Source organism: Oncorhynchus nerka, linkage group LG11, assembly GCF_034236695.1.
Source record: "Oncorhynchus nerka isolate Pitt River linkage group LG11, Oner_Uvic_2.0, whole genome shotgun sequence".
NCBI lineage: Eukaryota > Metazoa > Chordata > Actinopteri > Salmoniformes > Salmonidae > Oncorhynchus > Oncorhynchus nerka.
Window position 1 is genome coordinate 23,867,635 of NC_088406.1, and position 18,077 is coordinate 23,885,711.

Consider the following 18,077-nt stretch of genomic DNA (forward strand, 5'->3'; position numbering starts at 1 on the left):
GGTAGCCTAATGAGCTAAATATCAGTATAATATTCATAAATAATTATTCTTGTAAAATTGGTCAGAGGAATAATTTCAGACAATGAAGAAGTGTGTGATCGCGGTGCTGTTTAGTGCTGAGTGATAGGAGGGAGCGGTATGACAGAAAAAAATATGAATATGAATCCACATCTCTCCTCCCCGTGACGTAACAGTCTAGTCCCGGGGAGCGTTGGTCTCCGGTCCCGTCTTATCACTAAGCAGTTAGTTGGGCATCCAACAACCATCGAACGAGCTCTGTTAACTATACCGCGCAGCTTCACGGTTTCTTCACGGAAGAAGCCTCCCTCTCTGCCTCGCTTTGTGTATTATTACACTCTTTGCTCGCTATCTTTAGTCGAAGTCGGACATATCATTAGTGAACAGTTTTACTGCTTGAAGGAGAGAAAACGTTGGGGCAAGCTGAATAGAAGGAGCGGGCGGAAAGGATCGAGAGAGAGAGAGATAAAGAGGTCACCGTGCCCTGTCTGCATTTCGCTCTCACCACGCCATGAAGATGCAGAGAATATCCGAGGTGGTGCTGCTGATGGCCGGGGTTGCAGTGGGGCTGTGTGCCTGTCACACAGTGAAAGGTAGGTTAAGGGGAACTTGGCGCTCCCTACCCCTTGCGTGGTGCGCTCTCTCTGTCACTTTGCAATGTGCTTATTGTTGAAGAGGCGGCAATGGGAGGGAGGAATATAGGGAGAGGAGAGAGCGTCCATATCGGAGTATTTTCACCTCTAATGTGGGCTGATTGCGCTGTGATTGTATTTATTTAGAATCTCTGATATCAGATGGTTAAATGGCTGTGATTTGTAAAGCAGTCGGGGCAGAGGGTGAATTATAGGGAGGCTGGCTGATAGGTCTATTTCCGAGTGGAGGTGCCTCTGGGACCTGTCCTTTCTTATCAGGAGGAGCGGTGCCGATGCATTGAGTGTACCAATGTGTCCAAGTTTTCACTGTGACATCTGTCTATGGATATGGTCCCTCACCATGTGATAGGCATGTTATAGCCTGCCTCCTCGAACCGACCGAGACGGATCTTGGGTTTTTGAAGAGATATGAGGTGGTAAGAATAGTAGAAAGTAGTCTGATATCTTATTGATGATGAGGACTATTTAGGCATATAATGTCCTGATGCGGATATAAATATGAGTAAGCCCCTACTTATCAGATATTGATATAATGATGCCGATGCTGGTGATGATGCTGCATATTGGGGCGGCAGGGTAGCCTAGTGGTTAGAGCGTTGGACCGGAAGGTTGCAAGTTCAAACCCCCCAGCTGACAAGGTACCAATCTGTCGTTCTGCCCCTGAACAGGCAGTTAACCCACTGTTCCTAGGCCGTCATTGAAAATAAGAATGTGTTTTTAACTGACTTGCCTAGTTAAATAAAGGTAACATATTTTGTTATCAGCCATATAATTATCATCACAGGCTTTTTAGGCTAATGTTTTTGATTGCAGAATGAGCGATTAATTTATATCGTTGATGGATTGCGGACGACACTCCCTCGGTGAGCTAAATATATCTGTGTTATAGCACATATGAGACTAACTGCTCTCGAGCTGCTCACGAGCCACTCCGGTGCCACAGGTAAATTGGTGGATTTGGCACCAGGTACACATGAATAAACTCCCCGTAGACTGTGGCTGCTGTTTGGGGAGCGTAATAACAAATGTTGCACCTGTCACTTTGTCTGGCAGCAGTGGCAGTTACCGGATGCATGATAAGGTGTTGCTCCGCGCATTTCCCTGTGCTTCGGAAAGAAAGCAGCCTTTGGGTCTGGCTTCACATGCGCCCAATATGCCTATCTGTCTCTATCTGTTGTCCCAGTAGTATGGATGCATATGATACAAACGAATGATCTGAGTAGGGAGGCGAAGCTTGTGCTTCATCTGCATTTTCATTTGAATATGATTATAGCCTGACCCGGAGCAGAGCGCGCGTGTGTGTGTGTGTGTGTGTGAGCGAGAGATAGGGAATGCACTAGCTGTCTATGGTGCTGATTTGCAATAAGCCTGAGTGTGTTTTAATGTGTTGTCAGTGGTGCTGAAGTTACCCATATGAGTGTTGGTGTTTATTTGCAAGTGGATACCTGGTCTGTCACCAACTCCATCCACAAATGTGTGGACTTTGTTCATCTCGAGATAGCATGATAGTAGCTCAGGACTGTTGGACTTTTCAAGCCACTGCTCGGCTGCTAAGTGAGAAGTAAACACATTACTGTCGAGTCAATGGGGGTGGAAACGCCGGCACAACACAGTTCTAATTAAGTCCCCAGGGCCGCAACATAGGAGAAAATGAGAGCCCATTGTTTACCATACAATACATGACCAAAAGTATGTGGACATCTGCTTGTCGAACATCTCATTCCAAAATCATGGGCATTAATATGGAGTTGGTCCCCCCTTTGCTGCTACAACAGCCTCCACTCTTCTGGGAAGGATTTCCACTAGATGTTGGCAAATTGCTGCAGGGACTTGTTTCCATTCAGCCTCAAGAGTATTAGTGAGGTTGGGCACTGATGTTGGGCGATTAGGCCTGGCTCGCAGTCTGTGTTCCAATTCATCCCAAAGGTTTTCAATCGGGTTGAGGTCAGGGCTCTGTGCAGGCCAGTCAATTTCTTCCACACCAATCTCGACAAACACACCGATTCCCTTCACTGGAACTAAGGAAGTAACTAAAACAGCACCAGACCATTATTCCTCCTCCAACAAACCCAGTTGGCACTATGCATTGGGTCAAGTAGCTTTCTCCTGGCATTTGCCAAACCCAGATTCGTCCGTCAGACTGCCAGATGGTGAAGCGTGATTCATCACTCCAGAGAATGCGTTTCCAATCCTCCAGAGTCCAATGGAGGTGAGCTTTACACCACTCCAGTCTACACTTGACATTGCACATGGTGATCTTAGGATTGTGTGCTGGCTGCACAGCCAAGGAAACCCATTTCATGAAGCTCCCGAAGAACAGTTATTGTGCTGACGTTGCTTCCAAAGAGAGTTTGGCACTTGGTAGTGAATGTTGCAACTGAGGTCAGACGATTTTAACGCACTACATGCTTCAGCACTCGGTGGTCCCTTTCTGTGCCACATTGAAGGTCACTGACCTCTTCAGTATGGACTATTCTCCTGCCAATGTTTGTCTATGGAGACACACCGGTCAGCAACGGGTGTGGTTGAAATAGCCGAATACACTAATTTGAAGGCGTGTCTATATGTAGTCTGTCTGATGCTTTCCTGGCCCACTAGCTGCATTTAAAGATGGCATTTTCAATTGCCATCTTTAACTCTGTGTAAAAGCGTGAGAAACGTGAGACATACAGTAACGTTCTGAACTTGTAACATAGTAACATTATCTTCTGTCATGATGCAGCTTTTCTTTCAAATGTTCCATGCGACAGTTGAACCGTGCGTCTACTGTCTGTCCTTTAAGCAACTAGAGAAGACTCAGGAATTGGCTGTTCTACAGGACAACTTTGAGGCGCGGTCTTCCCCTGTCATTTTCTGTGTAGCCACCGTTGTATTTCAAGAACCGTGAACTAACAACACTCCTTTTAATCAAAGAGATCCTCAAGGCATCCGCTCCAAAGCTAGAGCTGTGTGTTTATGCCCGTAAGTATGTGTGTTGGTGCATGTTGACAGCAGCCAAGTATGCAAAACTGCGAAGAGGCGGCGAAGTTATTTACAAAGGAGTTATTGCATTCACGGTTGCAAACGGTGACTCAAACGATTTCTCCCACAACCCACCATGTCTCACGCTCAGCAGCATGGTGGGGGGAATTTTTTCGCGGTTGAGTAGAAAGCGGTGCAGAGGTTTTTGCCAGAGCTGCCCGGAGCTGCGCTTTTGTGTAATTCCAAGCAATATGAACTATGAATTTAGATAGCTCATTACCTATAGTATGTGTATTTTCATTTAGCTACCCACAGCGTCTGTTTCCATCGAGGAACCTTTTGCAGCTTTATTATTTTTGGGGGGTAAACACAAAACTATTATTTTTCAATCAGAAAGTACACACAAACAGTACTTCAAATGTAATATGACTCAGTCCATAGAGGAAGCAAAGCATTACCCAGTAATACGATTTGGCCAACTGCAGGAGTACTTTAGATGCTGTTGGTTGACTACTGTATATGTGAAAACGAGGTACAGAATGCATATTTCCATGCACAAGGTTAAAATAAATCAAGATAAAAAGAGTTATGATTAACATAAACTTCCACCTTCATTATAAAATAAGGTATTATTTCAATATAGGCTATGCTTCCTCTATAGAAGCACCTGACCTATACCCTGAGTATACCAAATATCAGGAACAGCTTCCTAATATTCAGTTGCACCATTCTGTAGAAACGATGAGAATAGAAAGGTTCAGAACTTTTGTGAAACATCACAGCACAATGGCAAATATAAATCAAAACTGGATGGTGTTCAGAGATACAGTGCATTCAGAAAGTATTCAGACCCCTTCACTTTTTCACATTTTGTTGTGTTACAGCCTTATTCTAAAAATTGATTAAATAATTTTTTACTTCATCAATCTACACACAAAATCCCATTACGATAAAGCAAAAACAGGTTTTTAGAAATGTTTGCAAAACTGAAATATCACATTTACAAAAGTATTCAGACCCTTTACACAGTCAAATCAATTTATAACATTTCTGACATGCGTTTTTCTGGATTTTTTTGTTGTTATTCTGTCTCTCACTGTTCAAATAAACCTACCATTAAAATTATAGACTGATAATTTCTTTGTCAGTGGGCAAACGTACAAAATCAGCAGGGGATCAAATACTTTTTTCCCCTCACTATTTGGGAAAAGACCAAGTCCATATTATGGCAAGAACAGCTCAAATAAGCAAAGAGAAATGACAGTCCATCATTACTTTAAAACATGGTCAGTCAATTCAGAACATTTCAAGAACTTTGAACGTTTCTTCAAGAGCAGTTGCAAAAACCATCAAGCACTATGATGAAACTGGCTCTCATGAGGACCGCCACAGGAAAGGAAGACTCAGAGTTACTTCTGCTGCAGAGGATACGTTCATTAGAGTTACAAGCCTCAGAAATTGCAGCCCAAATAAAAGCTTCACAGTATTCAAGTAACAGACACATCTCAACATCAACTGTTCAGAGGAGACCGCGTGAATCAGGCCTTCATGGTCGAATTGCTGCACAGAAACCACTACTAAAAGACACCAATAAGAAGAAGAGACTCGCCTGGGCGAAGAAACACGAGCAATGGACATCAGACCGGAGGAAATTTATCCTATCCAAATTTGATATTTTTTGTTCCAACTGCCGTGTCTTTGTGAGATGCAGGTGAACGGATGATATCCGCAGGATCTCCGCATGTTCCCACCGTGAAGCATGGAGCAGGAGGTGTGATGGTGTGGTGGTGCTTTGCTGGTGACACTGTCAGTGATTTATTTAGAATTCAAGGCACACTTAACCAGCAATGGCTACCACAGCATTCTGCAGCGATACGCCATCCCATCTGGTGTGCACTTAGTCCCACTATCATTTGTTTTTCAACAGGACATTGACCCAACACACCTCCAGGCTGTGTAACAGCTATTTGACCAAGAAAGAGAGTGATGGAGTGCTGCATCAGATGACCTGGCCTCCACCACCCGACCTTAACCCAATAGAGATGGTTTGGGATGAGTTGGACCTCAGAGTGAAGGAAAAGCAGCCAACAAGTGCTCAGCATATGTGGGAACTCCTTCAAGACGGTTGGAAAAGCATTCCAGGTGAAGCTGGATGAGAGAATACCAAGAGTATGCAAAGCTGTCATCAAGGCAAAGGACAAACTTTGAAGATTCTCTAAAATCGAAAATATATTTTGATGTTTAACACTTTTTTGGTTACTACATGATGTCTTCACTATTATTCTGCAATGTAGAAAATATGAAAAATAAAGAAAAACCCTTGAATCAGTAGGTGTGTCCAAACTTTACTCTGGTACTGTATATATATGGGAGATTGGAAATTATGCAAACAATTACATTGATGAAATCTACAATCTATCTGCAATATTAAAGCTGATCTACCCTCCCTAAAAATTAAAAACCAACATCAATAAGGGATCATAGCTTTCAGCTGGATTCACCAGGTCTGTCTTTGACATGGAAAGAGCAGGTGTTATTCATGTTTTGTATAGTCATTGTACATTGTTCATGCAATAATACTTTTTTTGGTGTGTGTGTGTGTGTGTGTGTGTAAAAAAATAGGCAGATTTATGTCCCCCTTTTGAGCGAGGAAGTGCATTATCGGAGCGCTCTATAAATCCCCGGCCGGAGGCAGCACAAACCCTGCCTGCCGTGCTGCGACTAGAAAACCATGGTTCAACATGTAGGAGGACATGTTGTTACCTATTATATGATATGCTATTTAGCCAACGCTTTTATCCAAAGCGACTTACAGTCACGCATGCGTATATTTTTACGTATTGGTGGTCCTGGGAATCAAACCCTCTACCCTGGTGTTAAAAGCACCATGCTCTACCAACAGAGCTACAAAGGACCACCTCTCTGATCTCAGTACAGCATTGCTTGTCTCTCCTATTTTTAGGTCTGGGTGGGAAAACCAAGGCTCAGGGTGGAAGAGTGCAGTACATCTCTTTCATTAATATCAGGCTCAGCTATTTCACTGATTTCAAATCAGTGCCCTTATCTCAGATTATGGCAAAGTATGGAGGAGTGCTACCTCATTGATCTAAGCCCTGACTTATCGACCTTACTTCAGATCAGAGTTTTGCTAATAGAGTAGTCTTAATTCACTGGTCTCAAATCAGATTCTTCTTCTTATATAGACCATTGTTTAGTGATCAATTCAGTTGCCTTGTTGTTAGAGTGTCCATCCGGTGATTGGATGGTTGGGAGTTGAGCCATCATAGCTTTCACCTGGATTCACCAGGTCTGTTGAGCCATACCAAATACTGTAAAAATGGGACCCAATGCATCTCTGCTTGACACTCAGTAGATAGATTGAGGGTAAGGCTGTTTATTTTATTTAACTAGGCAAGTCAGTTAAGATTTTTTATTGATTTACAATAACGACATACACCAGCCAAACCCGGACGACGCTGGGCCAATTGTTCACCGCCCTATGTGATTCCCAATCACAGCCAGTCATGATATAGCCTGGATTTGAACCAGGGTGTCTGTAGTGACACCTCTAGCACTGAGATGCAGTTGCTTAGACTGCTGCGGCACTCAGGAGCTTTATGTTAAAGTAGCGTCCAGTCGGTATACTTGTAGTGCCTCATGCTACAGAAACAGAATTATCTCACAAGAGATATATCTTAGACTCTGGGTCCTTGTTCCAATATCCACCCAACACTCCACTGATAGTAAAGCAATGTATGCTGGTATGGACATTTGGACATATGTACAATATCTCCCCCATTGAATTCAGAACAATACAAAAGGTTACAGGTGTATGTACTACTGTGAGCTTTTAGCCTGTAGCCATAGCACCTCTGACCCACCTTGTCTCACCTATTGTATCCTCTCTCCTCCCCTTCCTTTCTTCCCTCCTCTCCCTCCCTCTCTCCCTCTCTCCCCTTCCTCTTTCTCTCTCTCCCTACATCACTCCCTTTCCCTCCCCCTCACTCTCTCCCACCCTCACTCTCTCCCTCCCTCCCTCCCTCCCTCCCTCCCTCCCTCCCTCCCTCCCTCCCTCCCTCCCTCCCTTCTACATTCTACATTGACATATTCCAAGATGGCGTAGCAGTGCAGACGTGGTTTGTCGTTCTCCAATGTACATTTTGTATTTTTTGTATTTTTTTGTATATATTTCAATTTATTTTCAATCTCTTTTCGATTTTTAAATTAAATATAGCCAGAACCTCCATCAGAAGTTATCCATCAGAAGCTAACCAGCTAATTAGCTACTAGCTATTTAGTCATTGTCAGCCACTGCTAGCGGCCTTTACCTTCTGCACAAACAGCAGCCGCTTTTAGCCTGGATAATACTTGCCAGCCTGCCAGTATTGGACTGTTTTCTCCACTACCATGCCGGATTCCTGCCGTAAGCCCTGGACCATTACTCCGGATCATCACAGCTAGCTAGCTGCCACTGGGTGGCTCAGCCCAGAAGCTAGCTCTGAGCCAGCCCACCTCCCGGCCGCTAGAGGCAGAGCGTGAAATTCAAAAATGTTTTTTAGAAATATGTAACTTTCATACATTCACAAGTGCAATACACCAAATTAAAGATACACTTCTTGTTAATCTACCCATCATGTCCGATTTCAAAAAGGCTTTACAGCGAAAGCACACCATATGATTATGTTAGGTCAGAGCCTATTCACAAAAAAACACAGCCATTTTCCAGCCAAAGAGAGGAGTCACAAAAAGTAGAAATAGAGATAAAAGTTACCACTAACCTTTGATGATCTTCTTCAGATGGCACTCATAGGACTTCATGTTACACAATACATGTATGTTTTGTTCGATAAAGTTCATATTTATATCCCAAAATCTCAGTTTACATTGGCGCCTTATGGTCAGTAATGTTGTGCCTCAAACATCCGGTGAATTTTCAGAGAGCCAAATCAATTTACAGAAATACTCAAAACAAACTTTGATAAAAGATACAACTATTATGCACAGAATTATAGATATACTTCTCCTTAATGCAACCGCTGTGTCAGATTTCAAAAAAGCTTCACGGAAAAAGCAAACCATGCAATAATCTGAGTACAGCGCTCAGACACAAAACAAGCCATGCAGATACCCGTCATGTTGTGCAGTCAGTAAAAGTCAGAAATAGCGTTATAAATATTAACTTACCTTTGATGATCTTCATCAGAATGCACTCCCAGGAATCTCAGTTCCACAATAAATGTTTGTTTTGTTCGATAAAGTCCATAATTTATGTCCAAATACCTCCTTTTGTTAGTGCGTTTGATAACAAATCCAAACTCACGAGGCGAGGGTCCAGGCGAAAGTTCAGACGAAAAGTTCAAAAAGTTATATTACAGTTCGTAGAAACATGTCAAACGATGTATAGAATCAATCTTTAGGATGTTTTTAACATAAATCTTCAATAATGTTCCAACCGGAGAATTCCTTTGTCTTTAGAATTGCAATTGAACGCAGGTCGCTCTCACGTGTGTGCGCGTGATCAGCTCATGGCACTCTGGCAGAGCTCTGGTTGAATCAGCTCTCATTCGCCCCCACTTCACAGTAGAAGCCTCAAACAACGTTCTAAAGACTGTTGACATCTTGTGGAAGCCTTAGGAAGTGCAATATGACCCCATAGACACTGTATATTTGATAGGAAATTAGTTGAAAAACTACAAACCTCAGATTTCCCACTTCCTGGTTGGATTTTTCTCAGGTTTTTGCCTACCATGTAGGTAGACTTCTGTTATACTCACAGACATCATTCAAACAGTTTTAGAAACGTCAGAGTGTTTTCTATCCAATACTACTAATAATATACATATATTAACTTCTGGGCCTGAGTAGCAGGAAGTTTACTTTGGGCACGCTTTTCATCCTAACGTGAAAGTGCTGCCCCCTATCCCAAACAGGTTATTAACACCCCGGCAGTCCTACAATCTAAGCTAGATGCCCTCAATCTCACACAAATGATCAACGAACCCACCAGGTACAATCCTAAATCCGTAAACATGGGCACCCTCATAGATATTATCCTGACAAACTTGCCCTCCAAATACACCTCTGCTCTTTTCAATCAGGATCTCAGCGATCACTGCCTCATTCCCTTCATCCACCATGGGTCCACGGTGAAACGACTACCCTTCATCACTGTCAAACGCTCCCTAAAACACTTCTGCGAGCAAGCCTTTCTAATCAACCTGGCCCGGGTATCCTGGAAGGACATTGACCTCATCCCATCAGTCGATGATGCCTGGATATTCTTTAAAAGTGCTTTCCTCACCATCTTAAATAAGCATGCCCATGTCAAAAAATGTAAAACTAAGAACAGATATAGCCCTTGGTTCATTCCAGACCTGACTGCCCACAACCAGCACAAAAACATCCTGTGGCAGACTGCACTAGCATCGAATAGTCCCAACGATATGCAACTTTTCAGGGAACCAATACACACAGTCAGTCAGGAAAGTAAAGGCTGGCTTTTTCAAACAGAAATTTGCATCCAAAAAGTTTTGGGACACTGTAAAGTCCATGGAGAATAAGAGCACCTCCTCCCAGCTGCCCACTGCACTGAGGCTAGGTAACACTGTCACCACAGATAAATCCACGATAATAGAGAATTTAAATAAGTATTTCTCTTCTTCAATAAGCATTTCTCCATGCTTTCCTCCTGGCTAGCCCAACCCCGGCCAACAGCTCTGCACCCCACGCAGCTACTTGCCCAAGCCTCCCCACTTTTCCTTCACCCAAATCCAGATAACAGATGTTCTAAAAGAGCTGCAAAACCTGGACCCGAACAAATCAGCTGTGCTAGACCTCCTGGACCCTCTCTTTCTAAAATTATCCGCCACCATTGTTGCAACCCCTATTACCAGTCTGTTCAAGCTCTCTTTCGTATCGTCCGAGATCCCTAAAGATTGGAAAGCTGCCGTGGTCCTCCTCTCTTCAAAGGGAGTGACACTCTAGACCCAAACTGTTATAGACCTATATCTATCCTGCCCTGCCTTTCTAAAATCTTCGAAAGCCAAGTTAATTAACAGATCACTGACCATTTCGAATCCCACCATACCTTCTCCACTGTGCAATCTAATTTCCGAGCTGGTCACGGGTGCACCTCAGCTACGCTCAAGGTACTAAACGATATCATAACCGCCATCGATAAAAGACAGTACTGTGCAGCCGTCTTCATCGACCTGGCCAAGGCTTTCGACTCTGTCATTCACCGTATTCTTATTGCCAGACTCAACAGCCTTGGTTTCTCAAATGACTGCCTCGCCTGGTTCACCAACTACTTCTCAGACAGAGTTCAGTGTGTCAAATTGGAGGGCCTGTTGTCCGGACCTCTGGCAAACCTCCAAACGAGCTTCAATGCCATACAACACTCCTTCCATGGCCTCCAACTGCTCTTAAACGCTAGTAACACTAAATGCATGCTGTTCAACTGCTCGCTGCCAGCACCCACATGCCCGACTAGCATAACTACTCTGGACAGTTCTGACCTAGAATATGTGGACAACTACAAATACCTAGGTGTCTGGCTAGACTGTAAACTCTCCTTCCAGACTCATTTCCAATCGAAAATCAAATCTAGCCCATCTGTAAATAGCCCATCCAAATAGCTGCACATAGCCCACCTGTAAATATCCCATCCAATCTACCTACCTCATCCCCATATTGTTTTTTCATCATCTGCACATCTATCACTCCAGTGTTAATTTGTAAATTGTAATTACTTCGCTACTATGGCCTATTTATTGCCTTACCTCCTCACGCCATTTGCACACACTGTATATAGACTCTCTTTTTTTCTATTGTGTTATTGACTGTACGTTTGTTTATTCCTTGTGCAACTCTGTGTTGTTGTTTGTGTCGCACTGCTTTACTTTATCTTGGCCAGGTCGCAGTTGTAAAGGAGAACTTGTTCTCAACTAGCCTACCTGGTTAAATAAAGGTGAAATAAAACATTTAAAAATTGCTTGGGGTTGGGGTTATTTCTTCATGGTCTCTTATCTCTTGCACTCCTTTCTAGTTTTTCAGGAGGTGAACAATGTGTGTGTACATGTGTATGTGTGTGTGTGTGTGTGTGTAGCTGTGTTATAGTTGGAGGTAAGCCTCTACTAATCACAGTGGGCAGGTGAGCTCTCTTGCTCCCCTGCTCTCCCTATGGGGCTATTGCTGACCATACTTAGCACTAGACAGGCCCATTGATTTACTCTCTGAGGTGTGAAGAAGGGAGGGAGAGGAAGAAAAGAGAAAGCGAGAGAGAGAGAGGAGTGAGTGGAGAAAACACCAGACGCTTTTATAGAATTAAGAAGGAACGTCCCTTGTCTTTGAGAGTGCTCCCTGAGGAGAAGGGCGGAGAGGAGAGGAGAGGAAGGAGGGATTGCTTAGCGAGGGAAAGGAATAATAGAAGCAATTAGAGATAGATGGAGAAAAGTATTCACCATTCCTCACCCCAGTGTTCACCCCACCTTTTAAGAACAGCAGCAGCAAGAGACAAGGAACACACCTCACAAACCCATTAGTTCCCAGAGTCTCCAGCATTACTGTGTTTTTATTTTTTTTAATTTCACCTTTATTTAACCAGGTAGGCCAGTTGAGAACAAGTTCTCATTTACAACTGCGACCTGGCCAAGATAGACTAAAGCAGTGCAACACAAACAACACAGAGTTACACATGGGATAAACAAAACATACAGTCAATAACACAATAGAAAAGTCTATATACAGTGTGTGAAAACGTAGTAAGATTAGGGAGGTAGGCAATAAATAGTTCATAGTGGGAAAATAATTACAATTTAGCAATTAAACACTGGAGTGATAGATGTGCAGAAAATTAATGTACAAGTAGAGATACTGGGCTGCAAAGGAGCAAAAAAATAATGTATGGGGATGGGGATGAGGTAGTTGGGTGGGATATTTACAGATGGGCTATGTGAAGGTGCAATGGTCGGTAAGCTGCTCTGATAGCTGATGCTTAAAGTTAGTGAGGGAGATATATGTCTTCAGCTTCAGTGATCTTTGCAGTTCGTTCCAGTCATTGACAGTAGAGAACTGGAAGGAAATGCGACCAAAGTAGGAGTTGGCTTTGGGGGTGACGAGTGAAATATACCTGCTGGAGCGTCTGCTATTAGTGGGTGCTGCTATAGTGGCCAGTGAGCTGAGATAAGGCGGGGCTTTACCTAGCAAAGACTTATAGATGACCTGGAGCCAGTGAGTTTGGAGATGAATATGAAGCGAGGGCCAGCCAACGAGAGCGTACAGGTCGCATTGGTGGGTAGTATATGGGGCGTTGGTGACAAAACGGATTGCATTGTGATAGACTACATCCAATTTGCTGAGTAGAGTATTGGAGGCTATTTTGTAAATTACATCGCCGAAGTCAAGGATCGGTAGGATAGTCAGTTTTACGAGGGTATGTTTGGCAGCGTGAGTGAAGGATGCTTTCTTGCGAAATAGGAAGCCAATTCTAGATTTCATTTTGGATTGGAGATGATTAATGTGAGTCTGAAAGGAGAGTTTACAGTCTAATCAGACACCTAGGTATTTATAGTTGTCGACATATTCTAAGTCAGAACCGTCCAGAGTAGTGATGCTAGACGGGCGGGTGTGTGCGGGCAGCGATCGGTTGAAGAGCATGCATTTGGTTTTGTTTGCATTTAAGAGCAGTTGGAGGCTACGGAAGAAGTGTTGTATGGTATTGAAGCTCGTCCTGAGGTTTGTTAACACAGTGTCCAAAGAAGGGTCAGAAGTATACAGAATGATGTCATCTGTGTAGAGGTGGATCAGAGAATCACCAGCAGCAAGAGCGACATCGTTGATGTATACGGAGAAAAGTCGGCCCGAGAATTGAACCCTGTGGCACCCCCATAGAGACTGCCGGAGGTCCGGACCACAGGCCCTCCGAATTGACACACTGAACTCTATCTGAGAAGTAGTTGGTGAACCAGGCGAGGCAGTCATTTGAGAAACCAAGGCTGTTGAGTCTGCCGATAAGAATGCGGTGATTGACAGAGTCGAGAGGCGAAAGCAGACTGTGTGACTGTACGTGTTTAACTATACTTGTGGGGACCAGAAGTTGCCACAAGAATAGTAAACAAACAAACATTTTAAGCAACTGGGAACATTTTATTAGTCACCGCAAGGTCAAATGCTATTTGTAAGGGATGTAGGGTTAAGGCTACAATTAGTGTCAGGGTTAGAATTAGGGTTAGGAGCTAGGGTTAGGTTTAGCATTAGGGTTAGGGTTAGGAGCTAGGGTTAGGTTTAGCATTAGGGTTAGGAGCTAGGGTTAGGGTTAGAATTAGGGTTAGGGTTAGGAGCTAGGGTTAGGGTTAGAATTAGGGTTAGGCGCTAGGGTTAGGGTTAGAATTAGGGTTAGGGTTAGGAGCTAGGGTTAGGGTTAGCATTAGGGTTAAGGTAAGGTTTTGGGTTCAAGGTTAGGGTTAGGGTTAGGAGCTAGGGTTAGGGTTAGCATTAGGGTTAAGGTAAGGTTTTGGGTTCAAGGTTAGGGTTAGCGTTAAGGTTAGGATAAGGGTAAGTGTTAAAGTTAGGTTTAGGGATAGGTTTTTACAGAAAATTAGATTTTGAATGGGACTGAATTGTGTGTCCCCTCAAGTTTAGTTATACAAGACTGTGTGTGTATGTGAGTGTGAGATAGAGAGAGTGTTTGTGTTTTAACGCAACACTAAAACAGAATAGAAACTTTTCGATAGAGGCTGTTGGCTCGGCTCTTTCCCTGACGCTTCAGCCAACTGTCTGGACACTCCCTGTCCAGAGTGCTAACCAGCATCCCTCACTTCTGCCTTGTTCTCTTCCTCAGTCTCCTTTTCTCCAATCAATCGCTTCCGCACCAATCTCACCAGCTCCCCCTCTCCATTTGTCAAAGCTGACAAGCTCAGATATCTCGCTAGCGCGCACACTTTCTCTTTCTCTCTCTCTCTCTCTCTCTCTCTCTCTCTCTCTCTCTCTCTCTCTCTCTGTCTCTCTCTGTCTCTCTGTGTCTCTCTGTGTCTCTCTCTCTCTGTCTCTCTCTCTCTCTCTCTCCCTCTCTCTCTCTCTCCCTCTCTCTCTCTCTTGGTCTCTTCTCTCTCTCTCACTCACTGATTAATCTCCATCTTATATGATGAACAAGCCAAAACAACAGCAAGAAGAGAGTTTGTGGAGCTCAACAGACAAGCCTGGAGGAGCTGTGTTGATAATGTGACCTGTTCATCTCCATCACCAGAGTCTAGCTGATCTCAGAGGAAATGAACAGAGGGAGACATGGAGAGAATGCCGTCTCCCAGTGACACATATCAATTCCATGTGTAGTTGAAATGTGACTCATGAGTCACACACACACATGCACAAGCAACAGATGAAGTACTCAATAGGGGTGCAACCCCCCTTCCCTCTCCTCAGTAGGGTTGTGTGTCAGAGAAACCCCCATCCAGGACCCCTGACAGTCATCTACAAGGGGTCTTCCATCTGCATCAGTCCCATGTCCCATGAGCTGTTTGACACGTTTAGAACACGCTTAGTGCATTAGGACTCTCTTACGCACTAAACACACTTTGCATGTGACGGTCATCCATCACTGTCTACTCTAACCTGTGATGGCTGTGATGTGCTGTTGGTCCCCTGATGCACTCCTGAATTTCAACCCTGTCTGTATGTCAGACCCTTCCCTGACACCATGTCCTATAGAAACACCACATGTTCCTACTATACACTAGAGGAGACAAAGGCCCCAATACAACATGCATGAATACATACCGTATAACAAAATGGGATATCAAAGTATATTAATATTAACAGTACTGCCTTTCACTCCTCCTATATGCTCATTAACACCTCATTATTAGGACCAGAAATGGTCTTTGTGAAAACTGGCTGTTCACCAGGGCAGCGACACCAGCGAGGAGATATGAGAAAAATTGATTAAAAAAAGACTCTGTGCTGACATTTTTTCCACTACTGCAACGATGTCACAGTGTGTGTGTGTGTGTGTGTGTATGTGTGTGTGTGTTTGTGTGTGTGTGAGCAGCATGTCTGCCAACTTCCCCTCAATCTGTAAATGAATAGCATATGGGATGACAACTGTTTCCTTCATGGGGAAATAGACAGATTAATTCAAATGAAACTTAGATAGGAGAACAGACATGCTAGTGATGAGAGCTTAACACCATCATCAAAGTACCAGAGCACAGGGAGAGTGTGTGTGTGTGTGTATGTGTGTGTGTGTGTGTGTGTGTGTGTGTGTGTGTGTGTGTGTGTGTGTGTGTGTGTGTGTGTGTGTTGGCATGGATGGGGGATTTGGGAAATATAATGCTAAAATAACAATTATTACTAAACCAATGTGTATTCCCTTGCTAACAATGAACATAATAGAATCCTATCCAATACACAAATTAATTTGATATTGAAAGAAAGTAACTGTGTACAGTATGAGTTGTGTTTCAATCTCTTGTCTTGATGTATTATATGTGTGTGTGAGTGTCAATACGGTATGTCTGCATGGGTGCACGTGCATGCACATTTCCGTGTTTGTGTGTGTTCTTTATGGCAGTTCGGTGGAGAGTCCAGGGTCATACATCTTGTCCTGCAGTCTGGAATGTATTGAGTTGTGGTACATGTTGTCCTGTTGTCCTGCAGTCTGGACTGTACTGAGTTGTGGTACATGTTGTTCTGTTGTCTGGAATGTATTGAGTCGTGGTACATGTTGTGCTGTTGTCCTGTAGTCTGGACTGTACTGAGTTGTGGTACATGTTGTCCTGTTGTCCTGCAGTCTGGGCTGTACTGAGTTGTGGTACATGTTGTTCTGTTGTCCTGCAGTCTGGGCTGTACTGAGTTGTGGTACATGTTGTCCTGTTGTCCTGCAGTCTGGACTGTACTGAGTTGTGGTACATGTTGTCCTGCAGTCTGGAATGTATTGAGTTGTGGTACATGTTGTGCTGTTGTCCTGTAGTCTGGACTGTACTGAGTTACATTTACATTTACATTTAAGTCATTTAGCAGACGCTCTTAACCAGAGTTGTGGTACATGTTGTCCTGTTGTCCTGTAGTCTGGACTGTACTGAGTTGTGGTACATGTTGTCCTGTTGTCCTGCAGTCTGGACTGTACTGAGTTGTGGTATATGTTGTCCTGTTGTCCTGTAGTCTGGACTGTACTGAGTTGTGGTACATGTTGTGCTGTTGTCCTGTAGTCTGGACTGTACTGAGTTGTGGTACATGTTGTCCTGTTGTCCTGCAGTCTGGACTGTACTGAGTTGTGGTACATGTTGTCCTGTTGTCCTGTAGTCTGGACTGTACTGAGTTGTGGTACATGTTGTGCTGTTGTCCTGTAGTCTGGACTGTACTGAGTTGTGGTACATGTTGTCCTGTTGTCCTGCAGTCTGGACTGTACTGAGTTGTGGTACATGTTGTCCTGTTGTCTGGACTGTACTGAGTTGTGGTACATGTTGTGCTGTTGTCCTGTAGTCTGGACTGTACTGAGTTGTGGTACATGTTGTCCTGTTGTCCTGCAGTCTGGGCTGTACTGAGTTGTGGTACATGTTTTCCTGTTGTCCTGCAGTCTGGACTGTACTGAGTTGTGGTACATGTTGTCCTGCAGTCTGGAATGTATTGAGTTGTGGTACATGTTGTCCTGCAGTCTGGAATGTATTGAGTTGTGGTACATGTTGTGCTGTTGTCCTGTAGTCTGGACTGTACTGAGTTGTGGTACATGTTGTCCTGTTGTCCTGTAGTCTGGACTGTACTGAGTTGTGGTACATGTTGTCCTGCTGTCCTGCAGTCTGGACTGTACTGAGTTGTGGTACATGTTGTCCTGCTGTCCTGCGGTCTGGACAGTATTACATTATGGTACATGTTGTCCTGTTGTCCTGCAGTCTAGACTGTATTGAGTTGTGGTCCGTGACTCTCACCTCTACACAGTGGTCCACCATATCTCTACGTCCTACAGAAAAGCAGTCACAATGGACTATGCATTCTTGCCCCTTCTTGCTTTCCCAGAACTGTGTGTGTGTGTGATTGTGATTTAGTGTGAGTGTGTGTGTCTATGAGTGAGGTATTATATGGCACTGCGCCTCACTTTAAATCTCTTTGTGATATATATATATCTGTCTCACACACACACACACACACACACACACACACACACACACACACACACACACACACACACACACACACACACACACACACACACACACACACACACACACACACACACACACTGCTCTATACCGGGTGTTTATAGTGGCATCAGTTAGGAGAGCATGAGGGAAACAGGTGGGGCCGGTCTTTGTAGAAGGCCTGTCCCGGATGCTGCAGTTTCATCTCTCCTCCTCTGAAGTCGGTCAGTGACACACACAGGCTGCTCCTTTCCTCACGGTCAATGTGTACCTTATTTCCCTGCGGTCGTAACGGTTCTTTCTTTTTGTTCCT

At 43.9% G+C, this 18,077-nt stretch overlaps 1 protein-coding gene across 1 annotated transcript in view; it reads left to right on the forward strand.

The window, feature by feature from the left end:
- Window positions 1–251: 251 nt before the first annotated feature.
- The window catches only part of LOC115126092 (calsyntenin-2-like), a 546,721-nt gene continuing 528,895 nt past the window's right edge, over window positions 252–18,077 (forward strand). The window contains exon 1 of the mRNA XM_065024315.1: window positions 252–611. Coding sequence (XP_064880387.1) covers window positions 530–611 — 82 coding nt within the window. The 5' untranslated portion in view covers window positions 252–529. The remainder of the gene's footprint in view (window positions 612–18,077) is intronic.